The sequence below is a fragment of the Lithobates pipiens genome, unplaced genomic scaffold (assembly GCF_037356315.1).
Source record: "Lithobates pipiens isolate NorthernLeopardFrog02 unplaced genomic scaffold, aLitPip1_a1.2 Scaffold_22, whole genome shotgun sequence".
In the NCBI taxonomy this organism is placed as follows: Eukaryota; Metazoa; Chordata; class Amphibia; order Anura; family Ranidae; genus Lithobates; species Lithobates pipiens.
The window spans coordinates 126,196,127-126,217,141 of record NW_027507784.1 but is presented as its reverse complement, the minus strand read 5'-3'; the positions used below and the strand labels follow the sequence as shown (position 1 = coordinate 126,217,141).

The 21,015-nt window shown below is 42.3% G+C and overlaps 1 protein-coding gene across 8 annotated transcripts in view; it reads right to left on the bottom strand.

The window, feature by feature from the left end:
- The window catches only part of AGAP1 (ArfGAP with GTPase domain, ankyrin repeat and PH domain 1), a 601,134-nt gene that overhangs the window by 114,095 nt on the left and 466,024 nt on the right, over nt 1–21,015 (bottom strand). For all 8 annotated transcript variants that reach the window (XM_077448231.1, XM_077448233.1, XM_077448232.1 and 5 more), the window contains 2 exons: nt 13,776–13,944; nt 4,015–4,182 (listed from right to left, as the gene is read on the bottom strand). In XM_077448231.1, the coding sequence (XP_077304357.1) occupies nt 4,015–4,182; nt 13,776–13,944 (337 nt within the window). The remainder of the gene's footprint in view (nt 1–4,014; nt 4,183–13,775; nt 13,945–21,015) is intronic.

Genomic DNA, 21,015 nt, shown 5'->3' with positions numbered 1-21,015 from the left:
ATCACCTGAATTCCCGAATAAATCTTTGCTCCGGAACCAGACTATCTTTGCAAATTACAACTGAATGCCGCTATATTCTACTAACAACCTCAATGCCAGATATTTAAAGGGAACAATAGCGGAAGAGGGCAAATTATTCATACATACAATATGTAAAGATATAATCATCTCTGAAAAATCTGTCATTCTCTGCCTTGAATAGAATCAACGGCAGTTTTCCCCCTGAATGTTCGTTGTACTGCTATATATTCTGTATTAACGGATACCTATAATCAGGGCTGGATCTGGACTGCAGCCTTCATCTTTAAAGCTCAGCAGTACCATCTAAGTGAATTGCAAAGTTTAGTCAATCCAATCATGGCTGGTCATTGAGTATGTATCAGCGGGGCTTATTCATTGGAACCACTTTCCATTTAGTACATTCTTAGAAAAACCAGGTGGAGGTTTTGCAGACAATGGCCAGTATGATAACAGTTTAAAACACTTTAGAACAGTGTTTTTCAAAGTGTGAAATGTGCACAAAATTTTCGATTGATAGAACGTGGCTGTAGACAAGATTTTTGTACAAGATACCATTGCAGAGGCTGGTACTATATATCGGGGAATTGCTCATTTAACCATCAGACAGGATGCACCAGCCAATACTGACCCTTGGCTAGTTAAGACCCCTTTCACACCACACCACCCATTGTGTCGGTGGTAAAACGCCGCTATTTTTAGCTCCGTTTTACCGCTGGATTTACGGCGCATTTCGGCCGCTAGCGGGGCGCTTTTACCCCCCGCTAGCGGCCGCGAAAGGGTTAAAACCGCCGGGAGTACGCCGCAATAGCAGCTTTTTGCCGGCGGTATTACAGCGCTGCCCCATTGATTTCAATGGGGAGCAGAAGTGGAGGAGTGGTAAACACATCGCTCCTTCACCTCTCCAAAGAAGCTGCTGGCAGGACTTTTTTCTGACGTCCTGCCAGCGCACCGCTGTAGTGTGAAAGCCCTCGGGGCTTTCACACTACACACAATGGTGCAGCTTCTTTAGGGCGGATTGCAGGCGCTATTTCTAACGCTATAGCGCCTGCAAAACACCCTGGTGTAAAAGGGGTGTTAGAGATGATGGTGGGCCTGTGTCCTAATGGAGGTGGCCAACATGGTTTAAGGAATAATGAACAGCCTAACTATACTTTTTAGGAACTTAACAGGAAGAATTAGAAAATATCAGTATAAAAGACACCTTTTTTATACTGTTGTCACCCAAAAAAAGTTAGAAATCTTCTCTGCTGAAAAAATAAATACTTTATGTACATTGATTCTGGCACAGGGTGGATTGTTGGAATGGGGATACATGTGAGGCAGCATAAAAAGTGAGTTTTGGTAGCGGATCAGAGTGCTGCTGGTATATGTGGTCATTTTTAACAGAAAAGAGTAGAAAGAGGACTTTTTAAAGGTTGCGATACTGGTAAGGATGAGCTCAGGCGTGTTTGCATGGTCCACGTGCAGAGCCCGCCAGGAAGTCGGCGCATCGCTGCTCTAATCACAGGCAGTGAGACATTGCCCCAATGCGCGGCTGCAGAGATCGGGCAATGTCTCGCTGCCTGTGATTAGCGCAGCGCTGTGCCGACTTCCTGGCGGGCTCTGCACGTGGACCATGCGAACACGCCTGAGCTCATCCTTACTGGTAAGTTACCAGAGCTTGGGAAACATTAACCTAGGCTAACAGAATCAGATCAGCCCATTAAACCAAAGAACATCTGAATACCATGGTTGGTTTTTCGTGATCTGTATGTATTGCCCCCTGCAGCAGCAAATTGTATTTTCAAGCACCAACAGGTGTGAGTGCTGCATCTTGGGAATGAGGGCAATTGGGATAGGAGAGAATTTGCCTCCAATATGTTTTTTTTACCTTTTCCTGCAAAGTGTTCCTCAGCATGGTTTAAATACCTCAAAGGAGTTGTAAACCCTCAAGGTTTTTCACTTTTTTTTTTTTTAACATAAAGTTTATTTAACCATAAAAAACACACAAAAAGTACAATCCAGAATCATAACAGTTTAGCCAGACAATGTTGCACAATCAGTAACCCTGTTCTTAATCAAATACATACATAGACAGTCGGGGTATTGTTGTGGGGCAGAGCCCCTTCTCAGCCCTTGCCACCCGCCCGCAGCTAGTGTACAAATATAGCACTTGAATAGAGTGCACCCCTAGAGGAGGGGGGGAAGGGGAGGGGGGGGAGAAAGGGGCACAGGCCCACCACATCCCCCCCGTCCCCCCGCCCCCCATGACCACCACCCAACAGCCCCAAGTCCACAGCAGGTCTCAGCAATCCGGAGGAGAGCACCCGGCTATCCAATAGTCAGTTGTTTAGCCTCTACCCAGTCCGCCCATATTCTGTCAAACTTCCCTGGGCAATTCCTCCCCATATAAGTTAATTTATATAAAGGCAACGCATTATTAATAAATTGCAGCCAGAGCTGCCTGGAGGGAGGTTGAGCCTGATTCCATTTCAAGAGAATAGCCTTCCTAGCATACATACAGGTGTAGAAGACAAATAACTTTTTCCGCTGGGGAGCCTCAAGGAAGGAGCAGATACCCATGAGGAGGGGGGCTGGACTGCAGGGTACATTCAGTTGCCCTACAGAATTGATGTCATCCAGGACCTCCAACCAGAACTCCCTGATCGGCGGACATGACCAAACCGTGTGGAAGAAGTCTGCCTCCCCCACTCCGCATCTGGGGCATGCCGGCGATCTGTCCGGATACATCCTGGCCAACTTCAGCGGGGAAAAGTAGGCCCGGTGAAGGAACTTGAGTTGGCCAAATCTATCCCTCGAGGAAATAGCCAAGGTCAGGTACTGCCGAAGCCCCTCCTCCCCCGTCAGGTCCGTAAGGTTTTTCACTTTAATGCATTCTATGCATTAAGGTGAAAAACCTCCTTTGATGCAGCAGCCCCCCAGAGCACCCCTTTTACTTACCTGAACCCGGTCTTTCCAGCAACAGGGATGAGCACACCAGCTCCAGCCAGTGTCTCGGGTCCTGATTGGATAGATTGATAGCAGCAAAGCTGCCATCAGTCAAATTCAATGAGGCAGGAGCCGGGGGGCGGGGCTGACTCCTGCTGTCTGTGTTAATAGATGCAGCAGCAGGACACGGGAGCACGCCCGCACGAGTGCTCTGAGAGAGAATGGATTGCCAATGGGGTACTTGAGAAGAGGAGGAACCAAGAGCGCCGCTGAGGGACCCCAGAAGAGGCGGATCTAGGCTACTCTTTGCAAAACGAACCTTTAGATATCCTTGAATAAGCAGCATTGTTCTATGCAACGATTCAGAACAGCAGCGATTATTTTTGAAGAAGTTTAAAACAAAAGTTGTGATCTTATGCAAATTTATTTGCTTTATTTAACTCCAATAAAACCAACTGAAAAGTAAAAAAAAAACTTATCATGTGATAGTTTTTGGGTGCTAAGTGTCCCCCTGCTCCCCAAACCATCTGAGCGGAATCCTGTCTATATGTGTGGGCACAGATATACACTATATTGACAAAAGTATTGGGACACCTGCCTTTACACGCACATAAACTTTAATGGCACCCGAGACTTCCTCAGTAGGGTTCGATATTGAGTTGCCCCCCCTTTGCAGCTATAACTGCTTCAACTCTTCTGGGAAGGTTGTCCACAAGGTTTAGTAGTGTGTCTATGGAAATGTCTGACCATTCTTCCAGAAGCACATTAGTGAGGTCAGGCACTGATGTTGGATGAGAAGACCTGGCTAGCAGTATCTGCATTAATTCATCCCAAAGGTGTTCCATCAGATTTAGGTCAGGACACTGAGCAGGCCAGTCAAGTTCCTCCACTTCAAAACTGACTCATCCATGTCTATGGACCTTGCTTGCCATATTTGTGTGTTTGTGTACAACAGGGGTGTATGACATTCATAAAGGAAAGTAAAATATAATATAATTCTCCTGATCTTGCCTACAGTAAAATCATGATATACTCTGTAAATATTAGCTTGTATAAAGTACTTACCACTACTGATGGCAGAGTTTGCTAGGACAGCACCTTCACTCCACTGGTCAGCACTAGACACAGAGTATGACCGCTGGTGCATCCCATCTAGGCGACTGAAAGAACCCAGGCTAATGCCACTAGGACCACTGGCCATCTGGGTAACGGATGTACTGCTCGTCACATTTCCTGCAATGCAGATTATAGGAGATCAGGATATTTGTTACAAAGTACAGAGGCTGCACAAGGATTTCAAAGCTTCGCTTAACTTAAACCTATTAGAGAAATGAATAGTAGTAAGTGTCAAGTCAGCATTGCCAAGCCCAGATTTGTGAAAAAGCCTACGGGTCTGTGGCCTAGGGAGACAAAACTTTAGTGGGTGTTGTTGGCAATCCTTTGTTTCCTCATTTTATTGCATTTTGTTATCTATTAAAATATTCATATTAGCAAAAAATTTTTTTTTTTAATGTTTTAACACAAATGTGTCCATGGGGCATGCATGGCATGTCAGAAGTAGCCTAGTGGGAAGAAATGACATCTAGCTCTGAGTCTCACAAAACCTACCTACTGCTCCTACTATCAACTGATAAATGGCCGTATTTCTGTTGAACAGTATATTGGCTTGCTTGAAACACTATTAGAAGAGTGAGAAAAGAGCATTGTACCCAGGTATACACATATTCATGTTTTAACAGACATTGTCAACATAACAGACCGCACTGTCTGATACATCGGCTTTTAATCTATTCAGACAAGCAGCACTGATGCTGAATGAAACACAGGTGAAAGATGACAAAGCCATCAGCTCTCACTGAGCTGAATGAAATATGTGAGCATAGTTCACATTGATGATTGTGAAAGATAACTTATCAAGCACCAAAACAGAAGGGTGACATAGCCCATTAACCTCCAGTTCCTTAAATCACAAAATGACATACTGTAATCTTTCCCAATAGTTTTGTCTACCATTGTTCTGCGTACAGCCGTGGCCAAAAGTTTTGAGAATGACACAAATATTCATTTTCACAAAGTCTGCTGCCTCCATTTTTATGATGGCAATTTACATATACTCCAGAATGTTCTGAAGAGTGATCAGATGAATTGCAATAGCAAAGTCCCTCTTTGCCATGAAAATTAACCTAATCCCTATAAAAAAAAAAAAAAAAAAAAAACATTTCCACTGCATTTCAGCCCTGCCATAAAAGGATTAGCTGATATCGTGTTAGTGATTCTCTCGTTAACACAGGTGTCAGTGTTGACGAGGACAAGGCTGGAAATCACTCTGTAATGCTGATTGAGTTAAAATAACAGACTGGAAGCTTTAGCCTGGGTTCACACTGCAGCGATATAGGAACAAGTGCGATTCCAGCGCCCTGTTCCCCCATCTTTTCCGCAGGCAGTTCACACTGCCCTCTGCGAAACTCTGCGGGTGTCAATACAATGTTAATGACACCCCCAAATCGGTTCACTGATTGCAGGAATCAGATAGCATGGGTGAGAACACCTATTCGATCCGATTCCAGTGCGGGAAAAAAAAAAAAAAAAAGTCCCTGCACATTTTTGTGCCAATCCAATCAACGTGAGTTCAGCCATACAACTGCACAGACTTCGCATGTGATTGGCACCGCAGTGCGGGTGCAAATCACATGCGATATCTGTTTGCTACAGTGTGAACTCGGGCTTAACTATTTAAGGACCTGAAGGATTTGACCCCTTAATGACCAGGCCATTTTTTGCATCGCTTTAACTGACAATTGCGCGGTCGTGTGACGCTGTACCCAAACAAAATTGATGTCATTTTATTTCCCACAAATAGAGCTTTCTTTTGGTGGTATTTGATCACCTCTGCGGCTTTTATTTTTTGCACTATAAACAAAGAGCGAAAATTTAAAAAACACACAGTTTTTTTAAACTTTTTGCTATAATACAAATCCAAAAATATTATATATACAGTATATATCTATATATAGATATATCTCTATATATCTATATATATCTATATCTATATATCTATATATATATCTATATATATATCTATATATATATCTATATATATATCTATATATATATATATATAAAAACAAACAAACACACATTTATTGATGAGTTTTGGCCGATATACATTCTACATATTTTTGTTAAAAAAAAATAATATTCGCAATAGGCGTTTATTTGATTGGTTTGCACAAAAGTATCGCGCCTACAAACCATGGGATAGATTTAGGAACTTTTTTTTTGTTTGTATTTACTGGTAATGGCGGCGATCTGCGATTTTTAGCAGGACTGCGACATTGCTGCTGACAAATCTGACCCCAAATTACACTTTTTGGGGACCAGTGACATTATTACATTGATCAGTGCTATAAAAATGCACTGATCAATATAAAAATAGCACTGGCTGAGAAGAGGTTAACACTAGGTGGCGATCAAGGGGTTAAGTGTGTTCCCTAGGTGTGTTCTAACTATAGGGGGGTGGGCTCACTGGGACATGACAAAGATCACTGCTCCCGATCACTGGGAACAGAGGATCTCTGACATGTCCCCTGGCAGTATGGGGATCCGCTTGTTTACACTGGCAGATCCCCGTTCTGCCTCTGTACTAGGCGAGGTCGCTGGCAGACAGAGTCCGTCTGACCCGCAGGCATGCTCCCGCAGCAAGAGCGAACCGGCAGCGGCACGCAACCGCACTGCACGAGCCGCCATACAGCTATGGTGGTTCGCGCAGGAGAGCTGACCTTCCGCTGTATAATGAGGGTAGCTGGTTGGCAAGTGGATAAAAGGAAGGGAGGTGTGTGAAATCATTGTTCTTCATCTGTTAATCATGGTTACCTGCAAGGAAACACGTGCAGTCATCTTTGCTTTTCACAAAAAGGGATTCACAGGCAAGGATAAGGATATTGCTGCTACTAAGATTGCACCTAAATCAACGTTTTATCGGAACATCAAGAACTTCAAGGAGAGAGGTTAAATTGTTGTGAAGAAGGCTTCAGGGTGTCCAAGAAAGTCCAGCATATGCCAATACCGTCTCCTACAGTTGATTCAGCTGTGGGATCGAGCCACCACCAGTACAGAACTTACTCAGGAATGGCAGCAGTGGGGGTGCATCTGCATGCACAGTGAGGTAAAGACTTTTGGAGGATGGCCTGGTATCCAGAAGGGTAGCAAGGAAGCCCCTTCTCTCCAGGAAGATCAGGGACAGACTGACATTCTGCTGAAGGTACAGGAATTGGATTGTTGAGGACTGGGGTAAAGTAATCTCCGCTGATGAATCCCCTTTGATTTTTGGGGCATCTTGTCTGGAGAAGAAAAGGTAAGTGCTACCATCGTCCTATATCATGCCAACGGTAAAGCATCCTGAGACCATGTGTGGAGTTGGCGCTCAGCCAAGGGAGTGGGTTCACTCACACTTTTGAGTAAGAACACAGCCATGAATAAAGAATGGTGCAAAAACATCCTCCGAGAGCAACTTCTCCCAACCATCCAAGAACAGTTTGGTGACGAACAATGCCTTTTCCAGCATGATAGAGCACCTTCCCATAAGGCAAGAGTGAGAACTAAGTGGCTTGGCTTCACAGCCAGTACCCCACTGTGCATTGCATGCTGCATTTTGTGAAGGGATCGGTGGCGAGGGAAGGAGGAGGGAGGCTGAATTTACAGGGGACCCTGCTGCGGCATGGTCACCCGGAAGTGGGATGGGTACCGGCATCCTCCTCCCAAAAGATGCCAAATATGGCAGCTGAGGGGGGGAGAGGAAACAAACAAGCGGAGCTTCCCCTTTTGGGTGGAGCTTTGCTTTAATGGCATTGTCAATAAAAGACTAACTTATGAAATGCTTGCAATTATACTTCAGTATACCATTTGTGTCATTCTCAAAACTTTTGGCCACTTGTATATTTGTATACATACTAATTTATATAGTGCTGTAGTATTCTGTAGGCCTGTACAGTACAGAAATTATAGAGCGGTTTTCATCAGGTCCTACCCCTGAAGACCTTCTACATTTCCCTATACAAAGGCACAGTAGGGCAGCTTGGTCAGAAACAAATAACCTGCCTTTCCTTGGACTGTTCAAGAAAAAGCACATAAACAAAAACTTCACATGTACAGCGAGACAGCCTGTCCCTGGTTTTTGGAAATTTTGGCCAGGGTGTGACATCAATGTTGTAAAATAACTATAGTCTGGTATTTACCAAAATGTGGATTTGTACAACCAGGTGTGTGTCTAAGGAATTTTCCTACTAAAGGGCCAGTTCACAATAAAAAGGCGGTTGGGGAAAGGAGAATTCCGTGAATGTTTCCCACACTGCTGATCAATGCAGTGCCCTGGTGAGAGCGTGAGGATGTCAATTAATTTTTTATTGGCATCCCAAACACATCTCACAAATGATGCACGTCTGCAGCCACCAAATCTCAAGGTACCCCAGTAACATGGTGGTTTGGTGCAGCGCATTCTGAGAAGTAGTGCTTGCACTACTTCTTCAGCATCCCAGTACATTTTGCAGCTCATTCAAATGAAAAGCTGTTAAAATCTGACTGCTCAGGAGCGAGTGTGTTCTGGTGTGAACTGGCTCTTAAAGTGTAGTATGCCCAAAGCTTTTTTTGGCCTTACTTCCCTTGTGAGTTCTAAGCAGTCCAAGAGCTGAGGTGTCATTGGTCATGTGATGAATCAGTTCTTGGGCTTAGAGCCAGCATGGCACAGCTGCATCATCACACCAATGCTGCAGCAGCACAGATGTGAGAGCATGGGTGTTTTTTTTTTATAAACCACAAACTACTTCTTTATTAAAAAATAATAACTACTGAGAACAAAAGGGAAGACAGAGATAAAGTTTGCATGGGACAGAAATTTAGGAAAAAAGGGATCAAATGTCAAAAAAAAAAAAAAACATAGAACAAGAAGACAGCCTGAAGAAGTGCACAGCTAAAAAGGAAACCTACACTGAAAAACTCCCCTTCTAGAAATGTCAAAACCGTGTACGGTGGTGAACGATGTTGCTAAAACAGGGGCCAGGTGCATTGTATCATTCACTGTGGGTGTGTTAAAAATCCACTCTAAGATTCGGCTGCCTTAATGCAATGCACATCAATGAATGTCATAGTATACATTAATGCACCACAACAGAATGCTTAAGTGTGACTAGCACAAGTACGCAAATCGGAGGTTCTGACTTTCCCCTGACTTCACTCATTGCATACTTTTTGCAGGTCAGTGACTAAGACAGTATTGAGCCAAGGCCAGGAAACTAGCATTTTTAGAAGGAACTCAGCAATGATAGACTGTTTCTTTATGGATAGCTTTCCTTTATTAAAAACAAAAAATAAATTAAAACCATGAAGTCTGTATTTAGGCATGGCAGATCTACCACCGCTATAGCTGAGCCTGCATTACTCTTCTATAAACCTCTTAGATGCACATAGGCCTATTTAACTTTGCAGATTTTTTTTTTCTTTGTTCCCTGCCTCTTTTTTATTATTATTCTCACATTTACTTGCTCCCACCACAGCAAGAGCAGCGTCAGTTGGCGCCTGTCGGCTGCGAGAGGCGTCCTGATAAACAGCCTCTGCAGGACACACAACAGGGATAATGTACACTTAAGTACTAGCAATGTGCTGCCATTCTGCACAGCCGATTACTTCCCGCGCCTGTCACTCAAAGAGGAAATGGCTGAACCCATTAGATAGAAACCTTTGCAATGTATCCTAAATGCTTCCTGCGATGCTATTAATCTGAGAGCGGAGGATGCCTAGAGAGGAGCTCCCCTCAGTGACAGGAGTGGGGGGGCTACTGGAGGGGTGCACATGACTGCATTGCTGTCACCCTGTCCCCCCCCTACTGTCTCGTTAATCAAGATCTGGTTATTACCCCTACCACAGAAACAGAGGACACAGCTCGATCTTAAACACTCATTAGAAACATCTTCAGAGCACAGCTGAGTGGATAGTGTGACAGAAGGGGTGAGAAATAAGAAGAGAGGTGATGAAAGAAAATACAGGCTGGGTGGGAGAAGTAAAACAAAGAAAGACACCGGCTGACTGTATAGGAAAGTAACGTGGAAAATGTGCACGATACAGACGCAGTGAACACGGGGTTGGGGTAAGGACGGGTTAGCCATTGGACGGATCAGGTACAAGTTTATATAACTTTACCGGACAGAGAGAAAACAGGCGTGCTGTGAACTGAGAAAAGTCCATACGGGTAAATGTGTGCAGGAGTGAGGCAGAAGACGGGGAGGAGGAAGAGGGGGATCAAAGCAAGTCCGATGGCATTAATATTCATGACAATAATTAGTATTCTAGGTCACTGAATATTCATTGCTATTAGTTTGGATTTTATGGGTTTACGAGATGTTCTGATTGTTGGAGTGTGGAGGGCGCCGCACGATGAGGACTTTTAAGATGTCATCAGCAGTTCAACGCTGAAAACACATTAGTGGTTTTGGGTAAAAATCAGCCCCTTGTCTCTTGATGGATTTAACATTATGAGAGAGACCTGGGGCTAGTGAAGAGGGGAGGAACGAGGGAGGGGGGGGGGGGGGGGGGATCAGTACTGAATTTACTCAGGAAAGACAGCAGTGTACTGGCTTTTACTTTATAAAAAAGCAGTACACATAATTCCCAGACAAGGCGGTGTGCATTATAGAGTGCACTGATCTGACAATCTAATCTGCTATTTTTGCCCTCTGCTATCACAACATCTGAGCATATTGACAAGTTAAGGGCACCAACATCCTACTGTTTTGTTAGAGCCCTTATGTTTTGGGAGATTGCAATCCCTGTTAGGGATCAATTTATTATGTGTGCCTGCCAAAAAGTCATCCATTGCTTAGACACGACATGGAGATCATCAGAGAGAATGCAATGTCATATTATAGGGTAAGGTACACACAAAGCATTATTTCCATATGCTGGATAAGCCTCTTTATCTTGTCCTGGGGACACTGGTGGTGGGGTCTCTGCATCTATAGATTCATGCACACTGGACATTTTGGCAGCTTCTTCTAGGGGAGTCTGTTTTTTTTCTTGCCCTGAATAAATTATTATTCTGGCCAATGAAATTAAAGGCCAGGCTCTAGTCGCCTGTAAATGCACCGAAAAGCTTGCAAAAGCTTTAGACACTTTTACAAGCATCAGGCTTTTTTTCAGCAAAAATGCTGCTGCCAGAAGGAAAGGCTTATAGGAGAGTTTGCATAACATCCCGTGTACATTAAGCCTAAGTTCGCAGCTTGGCCTGTGTCCTGACATACGTTGGGGCTGTATCTCACATTTGTTTCTAGATTCTCTATATAGGCTGGATTCACATTAACCTGCACAGAAAAAGGCAGCGTTTTAGTGCAGCTTCGCACAGAGACCCTGCGCTTTGGACGCAGTGCAGTGTACCCCCATTTTGGTGCACCTTAGCTGCGAATTGCCATAGACTTCTATTGTGTTCCACGGGTTTGGTGCATTTTCTGAAAGCACACCAAAATTCCCACATGCAGGTCTTTTGGCGTGCTTTCAGAAAACGCAAAAAAAACTGCAGGATATAATAGAAGTCTACGGAAAAGTGCAGCTAACCCGCACCAAAACACTGGGTACACTGCACTGCATCCATACTGCAGTCAACGCACTGCAGGGTAGGGTGAAGCTGTCCTTATTGTACAGGCTAGTGACCATGTCGACTCCAGCAGGAAGCCAGGTCTTTGTGCTACACTACTGACAGGCAGAAGATGATGGTTGTTCGATCCAGCTGTCTTTGGAACAAGCAACTGCTTTAGTTCTATGGTGGATTGTACAATCGCTAAAGGATGTCACAGTTGGACAAGCAGGAAAATTTGCTCCAGTTGCCACTGTTCCCTTCACATAACAACAAAGATACAAGTGTGGTCCAACTTAAATTGTAATTTGGTGTCACTATCTGCTGTTATCTAAGCCAAAAGGCATCTGGATCATGCCTGCATGTCTGCCAGCTCTCTGAAGTCTTTGGACAGCCTTACTGACAGATCAAATCTAAATGACATTTGACAGTGTGCAACTTGTTTTAAGGCTGTAGTAAGGGCTGTAGAACGTTTTTAGATCGTCAAGGACAAGCATGCTACAGGATGCGGATTCCAGAACAGAGATTTTTCAGTAAATGTATATAGATTTGGTACCTATTGTATAAAACAAGAAATTGTAACCATTTATAGCCTCTAATCATAGAAGACACTCCATCATTCAGAACTACTAGAATTAAAATTTACTTCGTACAACACTTTAGAATATGTTGGCACTATAAAAACCAAGAATAGTTATTAAAAACCTCATACCATCACACTGTAGCATACCAATAGATTGTTATTTCAAATAATAAACTCATTTTGTAGAAAATTAGAGAAGAGAAATGGGACTTTAAATGAAATGTGTCATTGTGGATATGAAAAATTTATGTAAAATAAATAAAATGAATTTTGATTTAATTTGATGTCATTAACCCCTAGGGTGGTCCATGATTTTTAAAGCATAAACAAATTAAATGAATTGGAATGTAGATATAATCAAAAAGATGAATATATTTATATTGATCATCAAAAAATTATTAAATGCAAACAAATCAATGGACGCAACCAATTTTATAGATATACTGGGATTCAAACTAAAGTTGGCCATAGATGGATTGAATATTGTTTGATAAAGTAAGGACTGGCCATGATTCGAACTGTCTATGGGCAGTAACCATTGTGTTCTGCAAGCCGGGAAGGCTCCCTGCACCCCTTCCCCGTGGTGAAAGGAAAGAAAATCAAATCATCTATGACTGACTAGCCTAAGAATCTATAAATGCATATATTTTGGTCATACTAAGCATGACAATGACACAGTAGCACTTTTATCTATAAAAAAATGAAAGTGGAAAGGCTGCCCATATCAATGAATCAGGCTCTTGTTTATATTTTCTAACCTGAACTTTAAGGATGATTGCAGGAACATGATTGGTTTCCCAGCACAGGATGGTGACATTTAGTCATTAATTATCACACAGAAGAACAGAGTCACAAACAGTGCAGCCTATAGATACTTCTGCGGTTCATTGATAATAATAAAACAAGGGTGATTGATCATCATGGGTTTTACCCCCTGGCTTTCTTTTGCTTCAGTTTCTACAAATAAACCCCTAGTAATTCATACCAAGGAAGATGCAGAAATGCACTATACATAGTGCTTTAAACTGTGGTTAATGAGCACAAACAAAACGATATATATGTGTTCTGATTCAGACAGACAGTGATGAGGACAGGCAAAAATAGGATTATACAATTGTGTTTTTTGACAAGAATGATAGCGACAATGACACACAACAGAATAAAAAAAAACAACAATTACTGTAAAACCATTATATTAAGTAAACATACTCCGAGGTGAACCCATTAACTGTAACTAGGAAAATAGTGTGAAAAGCAGATGGCACAAAGAAAAAGTTCATGGATATTCACATTCATTATAGCAAAAGCCTTACATTATAGCTAGCCTTTTATAAAACAGATTTCAGTATATTCTGATACCTGTATTAGATATCATCTTAATGTTTAATAGTACAAGTCACTGCTATAGCTGACAGCTTCCATTGCCTCTTAATAGTAATACGATGTGTCTGTAAATTACTTAAAACCCTATTAAGGTACACAAGTCACCAACAGAGCTGGTATACAGCTGTATACCCTATACACCAATGAGCACCATTATACACTCTTGGAATACTGGAGATCCTAGAACGTATATGCCCTCTACAAAGGTTTATGCAAACCTATCAGTTTTCTTACGATACACACCTGTATTAGGGGAGATCTGCAGCCCACTGACTTCCTTGGTTAGTCCATTGGTCTTAGGGCTGGCGATGGGGGCACAGGAAGATGTGGCTCGTGGTGGTCTTTTCCCTGGAACCTTCACTGTAGTTCTGAGGAGGTCGATCTCCTTCCCATGGACATTCTGCATGTAATCCTAAAAATCAAGAATATTATATCATTTATAATAATAAATAATAATAAAAAAAAAAAATCAAAGTAAAACAATTGCGTCAGGGGAGAGAAAGCGCAATTTAAGGAGGTTTGGATCAGAAAGAATTTGCTCCTGTGATGGTGGAGGTGAACAGTAAGAGCAACAAGGCAGGATGAGATGATGCAATCTATGGGAGTTTTTCAGTCAGGCTTCAGTAGGTATGTAACTAGCCTACACCTATAGCAAATGCATCATTCGACTTTAATCAAAGCATCACAGTTTGTTTTTATCTACAAACACCCCTTACCTGCAATGGTAGTTTTTTGGTAAGGGTTAAACCGTGCCTTTAAACTTTCACAGTTAAGATGGGCAAGACAACATTAATGTGAGAACCGTTTAATTCTGAGCATTTCTATATGTACCATAGTGATGAGCCTCATGCTAACATATCTGCATTGCCAACAGGATCCAGATTAGATATGTATTTTTTATGGCAGAATTAAAAAGGAAACACCCAATTGGTTATTATGGGAAACAATTACATGTTCCTCTTTCTTTCCTTTAAACAAGGGAACCACTGGAGCTGCAATAAATTGAACATGAGAGAAGATGTTTTGTACTGTAACCAATCAGGTTTCAGCCTCAGTTCTGTAAGAAATAAAAACGAAACAATTTAACTGGCCCTTCTGGCTAAAACTGCACTTTTGTTCCAGTACTGGGAGCATGCAGAAAGTGTCCACGATGATCTAATTCAGTGGTCGCCAACCTTTCAGGCCTCATGGGCCAATAAAATCACAATTTTGAATCATGCAGACCACCAACATGAATTTTACACACAATGCTCCAGCTCTCTACTCCCCTCCCCCTGGATCACACCGCTGCCTTATACACACAATGCTCCAGCTCTCTACTTCCCTCCCCCTGGATCACACTGCTGCCTTATACACACAATGCTCCAGCTCTCTACTTCCCTCCCCTTGGATCACACTGCTGCCTTATACACACAATGCTCCAGCTCTCTACTCCCCTTCCCCTGGATCACACTGCTGCCTTATACGCACAATGCTCCAGCTCTCTACTCCCCTCCTCCTGGATCACACTGCTGCCTTATACACACAATGCCCCCCCTCCATCAGCGTCCACTGAGAATAACTGGAAACAACATTGGGAGGTATAAATCCACCAGAATGTTGATTTGCGTCAGAAACCCTGGGGACCACCAACATTTTCTCATGGACTATGTTTTCTCATGGACTATCAGTGGTCCATGGACCACTGGTTGGTGACTGCTGATCTAATATTTGATAACATGTGAATCTCTAAACCAGATGATATGTACTGGGCACTTAAAGTGGACGTGATAGATACTTACCTGCTTTGGGCAATGGCATTGCACAGAGTGGCCCTGGGCCTCTTCTTCTAGGTTCCCCCACTAGAGCTTTAGGCTCCTCTACTTCTTGATGTGCCACCATAGGAAGCAGATTCCTATGGGAGGCATACCTTAGCACAATGGCTCCCACTGTTCTCGCTGAGTCCTGTGAGGAGCAAAAGAGAGAACAGCACTGCTGCACTCAGGCACAATGCTGGATCAAGACAGGACTCAAGTATTTATGGAGGTGAGAGGGTGCAACAAATATCAGGATTTTTTTTACCCTAATACAGGGCATGCATTAGGGTAGAAGATGTCCTGCCTTTAGAACCACTTCAGGCTGACCATAGGCTGATAAAAAATCCTTGCTGAACCAGCCAAAATTTTGAACAGTGTGTGGTCGTTCCCGCTCAACAGAAGTTGAGACTGTTGCTAGAATACCATGCCCTGGCAGGTGGTAGGACATTGTGAATGGAGGAATCTGTTAGTTTATTTTCATTTAATTCATAATAAAAAAAAACAAAAAAAAACTCTTTATGGCAGCTTTAGTGTCTTAACCTCCAAGTTGTGCAACATGTAGGGACAGTGTCAAGAGTGTGCAAAATTCTGATCACCTCAGATTTTCTATCACTGGCACTACAACTACCAGTCCTTGAGGTAAGAAAGTCAGCAATTTTAGGGGTTAAGCTATTGTTACTCCAAGAAGATATGTAGCTGGGAACTCCAGAATCCCATGAAAATCTTTATTTGCTACAGAAAGGTAAAAAATTAAAAACAACTGACGCATTTTGGCATACAGCCTTATTCACAGCATATTCACAAAGTGAATGACGTTAAAATAAAAAACTGGCAGATGACAGTTTTTGATTTTAATTGAATAAATATTTTATTGACACTGCTCTTCTTCATATGAGGTATGTACTATAAATGTTCTGTCATTCATTTTATGAATATGCTGTGAACAAGGCTGTACACTGAAACGCGCCAGTTGTTTTTACTCTTGACCTTTATGCAGCAAATAAAGATTTTCATGTGATTCTGGGGTTGCCGGCTACATCTTTCCTTGGAGTTGCGTTTTCAATGGCTGGAGGCCATTTAAGCCAGAGTACCCGGTGAAGGACTCCACCCTTGATCCATGAGGTGTGTTCCCTGTTGTGAGCGCCGTCTTTGTGCTTTTCTTAAGCTATTATTAACAGCTGGGCTGTTGAAGGTATTTTCAGGTGAACAAGATAGCTTTAGGGGTCATGCAGGGTTAGTTCTAATGGTTAGGATGAAATAATCATTACTGGTTTATTTTATGGGTTGGTTAAAGGCCAGGTTAGGTTAGGTTTAGGGGTTTGAGATAAACCTATTTGAAAAATATGTAGGTTGTCATTGCTGATCCCTCCTTTTGAATTTGCTAGATGATTGGTGTCATCCTAATACTTTGGGTATGAACTCAAAAAAAAAGTACAGAGATAAATACATACGGACTGTTCCCCAACTTTCCTTGCCCCAGATCTGAGACTCGTAAGCATCTAGATATTTCAGTAGTCCAACAATGGACCTCCATATATCCTAGCAGATTTTCTTAGGGATAGATGTTGATGTTTTCATTTATTATTACATGCTTTCAGTACTATTAGCGTAGACAATGCACTTTGGGTCTACTGAAAGCTACAAAGAAAACAGTAGGGAGAGCAAATACCGGCACATGCATAGCTTTAGTCCAAACAATAATTCTGCCCGTATCCATGAATTGTTGAAGGATTTCACCTTTGGTAACATGTTGCATGTTCCACCCATTTTTAGGGTGGACCATGTAATATGTTCCCAATGCTGCAGCCGCTGTCCACTGCCCCCCCCCTCCTGTGACAGCAGTACGGGGAGAAGTTCCCTGTACTAGCGGTCACTTTTTTAAAGCAAAGCTCTGCCCACACGGCCGCATCATTCATTCACACAGCTCTGGGTGTGAATGAACTACAAGTCCCAACATGCTTTGCAGCTGTCTGCTTGTAGCTCTCAAAAAACAACAGTACCGGCAAAAAATGTGCATTTATTTTTATTTCTAAAAATTTATCTTATCCTTAAAAGGTGAATTTTGGTTTGGTTGCTGTAAGTAAAGTTTAGTATACTCAAAATTAAGTCTTGTATGACCTAGGACTAACCTACTATGGCTCAAAATGTAAGGTTTATATACAAGAGGTTTTATTAGTTTTAGTGTTTCCTGAGAACAGTATATGAAATAATGATGTCCCTCAAAACATGGTTAAAGCCGTGTTTCAAATGAAAGCCATACCGTGAGAATTACTTTGTTCTGGGTACCAAAACCATAGTGGTGGGTGAACTGACTGGCGCCAGAGTCTGGCTGCCTGAAATAAGTACTGTTAGGACAGTAGGTTTCTTCAGCTTAATTGGTTATCTATAAAATTGGTATTATAAAAATAAACCAAAGAACGCAATTTTTCTTTCTCAAAAATAAATAAATCATTATACGCTGACCAGTGATTCAACCCCTCCCCAGTCTCAAGTGCATATGTGCTGTTTAGAAAAGCGCAATGAGAAGGAGCGCCTCTGTCAAACTGGCCTCATTTCACCATGCAAATGCTGGGAACAGGCTGTGTGCCCTGGTTCACTAATGTAGATTTCTCCCCCAGCCACCATCAATACAAAATCACTGATCAGAGGCAAACAGCACAAGATCAAGGTAGACGGCCACTTAACAAGGCTTGAGAAGGAGGCAGCTTAGACACTTGTGAGATTAAGAACATTTAACAAGTCTCTGGGGTCTACTCCAGGGACCCCCCCTCCCACACAAAGCCCCTATCCTGCCCCTCTAAAACCTGAAAAAAGCTGTAATTGCAAAGCTATTAGCATGTTCTGCTCACGCCGTCGCTAATCTCCTAACATAGGAAACAAATAAAGCCACACGAGTAGAGAGATTATCAGTGAGAGGTGATCTGGCCCTAGTCCTGCATAACACACGGCTATCCAGACCTCCAGCCATGAATGAAGCGCAGCATGCACATTCTCTTGATTGTGGTGTGATCTGAGCTCTGTAATAAAGTTTTAGGAAAATAAAAATCTGTTTATAATTGTCACTCAGAGTATCATAGATAAACAGAACAAAATCATGGAATGAAGGTTAATTATGTACTCTGTGCTGTAGGTTACAGACTGTACAATACATCTCATTATAGTGCGGTCTTATCAACAAAAGACTTGTACACACAACGAGATTATAAGATGAATGATCGTCCGGTTTTTTGCTTGTTTTTTTTTTTTTGTATGCTAGTCTCCATATTGAAAATGAAGAGGTTACTAAAGTTACGAAAATTTTCATACGACAAATTTGGAAGTGCTGTAACATATTGAATTGTATTTGCGGACAAAAACTTGATTCAAACTAAAATTGTCCGATCTGATATCGAACAAAAATTTTCACGTATAATTTCATGTGATAATTTTGCATGACCTGTCTTGATTGGCTCTTGAAAGCTGTGTACTAACGATCAGATCTTACGAATGCTTACAATTTTCAGATCGTGTGTACTAGGCTATATTACCACCACCAGGCATTTCTTAGATTTTCTGAATTTTACTCCATTCAACGAGTGGACAAACTTTTGGTAGTGACAAAAATTAAAAACCCTCCAAGTATCAATTTAACTTCAGTCAGAAGGACAAAATGTGACTGACTTGATTTTATCTAAAATTTGAAGATATTTGAAAAAAAAAAAACCCCAGTATAATAATTTGATCTACTCAAAAATGGCAGCATACTGAGCAATCGGTGTCGTTTTCACTTTGATTGTCTATGCAAACTTTGGTTTGGTCTCTGCACGGCTTAGGGGTGAGGGGGTCTGTCGGCAAGGTTTCCATACAGGATATAATGGCAATAAAGGCTTCTGCATGAGAAATTTAGACACATTTGCTATATTTTGTGGTTCCTGGTCCTCCCTCTAGTGGTCACAAGCAGTGTTGCACCAATTATAAATGTACGTTTATTTTAGGTACAAAACAACCACCAAACTGACCGCTTTCTAAATCTACAGATCACACAATAAGAAGCAGGGTTGCCAATCAGTAGGAAAAAAAAGTGTATATCCACTAATATAATATGGACAGCACTAAAGTTATACAAACTGGCAGATCAAATATTTATTTATAAATGTATCAATAAATTAGATCTGCTTGTCTTAAGCAGCTGACCCTCTCCAGTCTGCCACAATCATGCCCCTAAGCTGGTGAATTCTTCATTTCTTTGTAGGGGCATTGCAAGGGACTGTTCCCTTTCCTGTGGGGAGAAGGCTCCTCAGTTTCGCAGATTCTCCAATAGGAGTCTCGTTGTACCAAACACTGGTTAACACATCCATTAACACCTTTCTCTTTCGATATATCTAGAAAAGCTCAGGGCAATCACATTATTAGTGAAAAGCAAGACTTGTATGGCTGACCTAAGACCTACTGCACCTGCTGAATTGATCTATCCCATGTGCACGATATTATGACAGCTGAAAATAGATCAGGGAAGGAGAGCTCTACCGTTCTAGTGAAGAGCTACACTTATCATTTTATTGTAGCTGACAAAGACAGCTTACTTTAGAGCCGTCAATACAATAAAAAAAATAAACAGCAATATGTACTTGCATTGCAAACATGCAACCACTGCACGTGTTTCTGAGCTCAAAGTATATTAGGTGCATTGATGGTTGCGGGGGGAACTTGTTCACAGCACTGGGGTCATCCTTGGGAATGAAATGATGAGAAAAGATTCCAGGAATCGAAGCTTTGCCTTCTCCGGCATCCACAGTCCTCTCATTAACTCGTGTGCTGTGGGGAGCGCGTTGCACAGCGTCGCCGAGACAGATGTGTACACTGCTCCGCAATGCTCTGCTAGTGCCCGTGCCGCACGCAAAGGGTTAACGTTGCTTTCCCTAATTATGTTGCATCTTATTGCCATACACTTAATTAGCTGCATTAATGTGATTTCTTTTTACATAGGCAAGCAATTAAGGGCTATGATTGAGTTTCATTCAATTAGCCTCAACAAACATGCTAATTGATGTCCCAGATGCAAATGAGATGTGGTGAGATAGAGAGGCGCACACCGCGCAGTGGGAGGGGGGGGATCTTTGCTGGGAGAGTGGGGTCTCCGCGGGGTCTGGCTGCCGTATTGAACCCAATGACTGTCAGCACAGGGGGTGCTCTGCTCTGGGACCGGCAGGGAATAAGAAGCTTAGTTTCGAGGTAAGGAGGGGCAGGCGAGAGACTGGATCAGACCCCTAGGGCAGCTTTTTAAAGCAGCAACAATTAGCTAGAGCAAACGGCAGATGAGAGGCGCATGAGACAATATCATCCTGCAGTCTGGAGTATCCCTGTAAACTGGAGGTCACGTCCTAAGGCTTCCTGGGGTCTGGTCTATGAGCACTGGGATTATCCCAGCTCTATACAGGATAGACAGGAGGGAGCCCAAACCAATGCACAAATTATGCAATGCCCTGCTCTTTAGGTTGCAAGAATAATATTGTCATTATGGATATGTGCCCAAATCTGACTGACAGGGAATCCATCCAATCGCCTGCAGTAACTGAACAGCATGCTAAATAAATGGCAAATAAAATGCATTAAGTAATTCAACTGTCAGAGTTAAATCTTCTTATGCTGTTGACTCACTAAAAAGCAATTTTTTTCCTTCCGTCTCTAGAACGCCGTCAGTGCCAGTC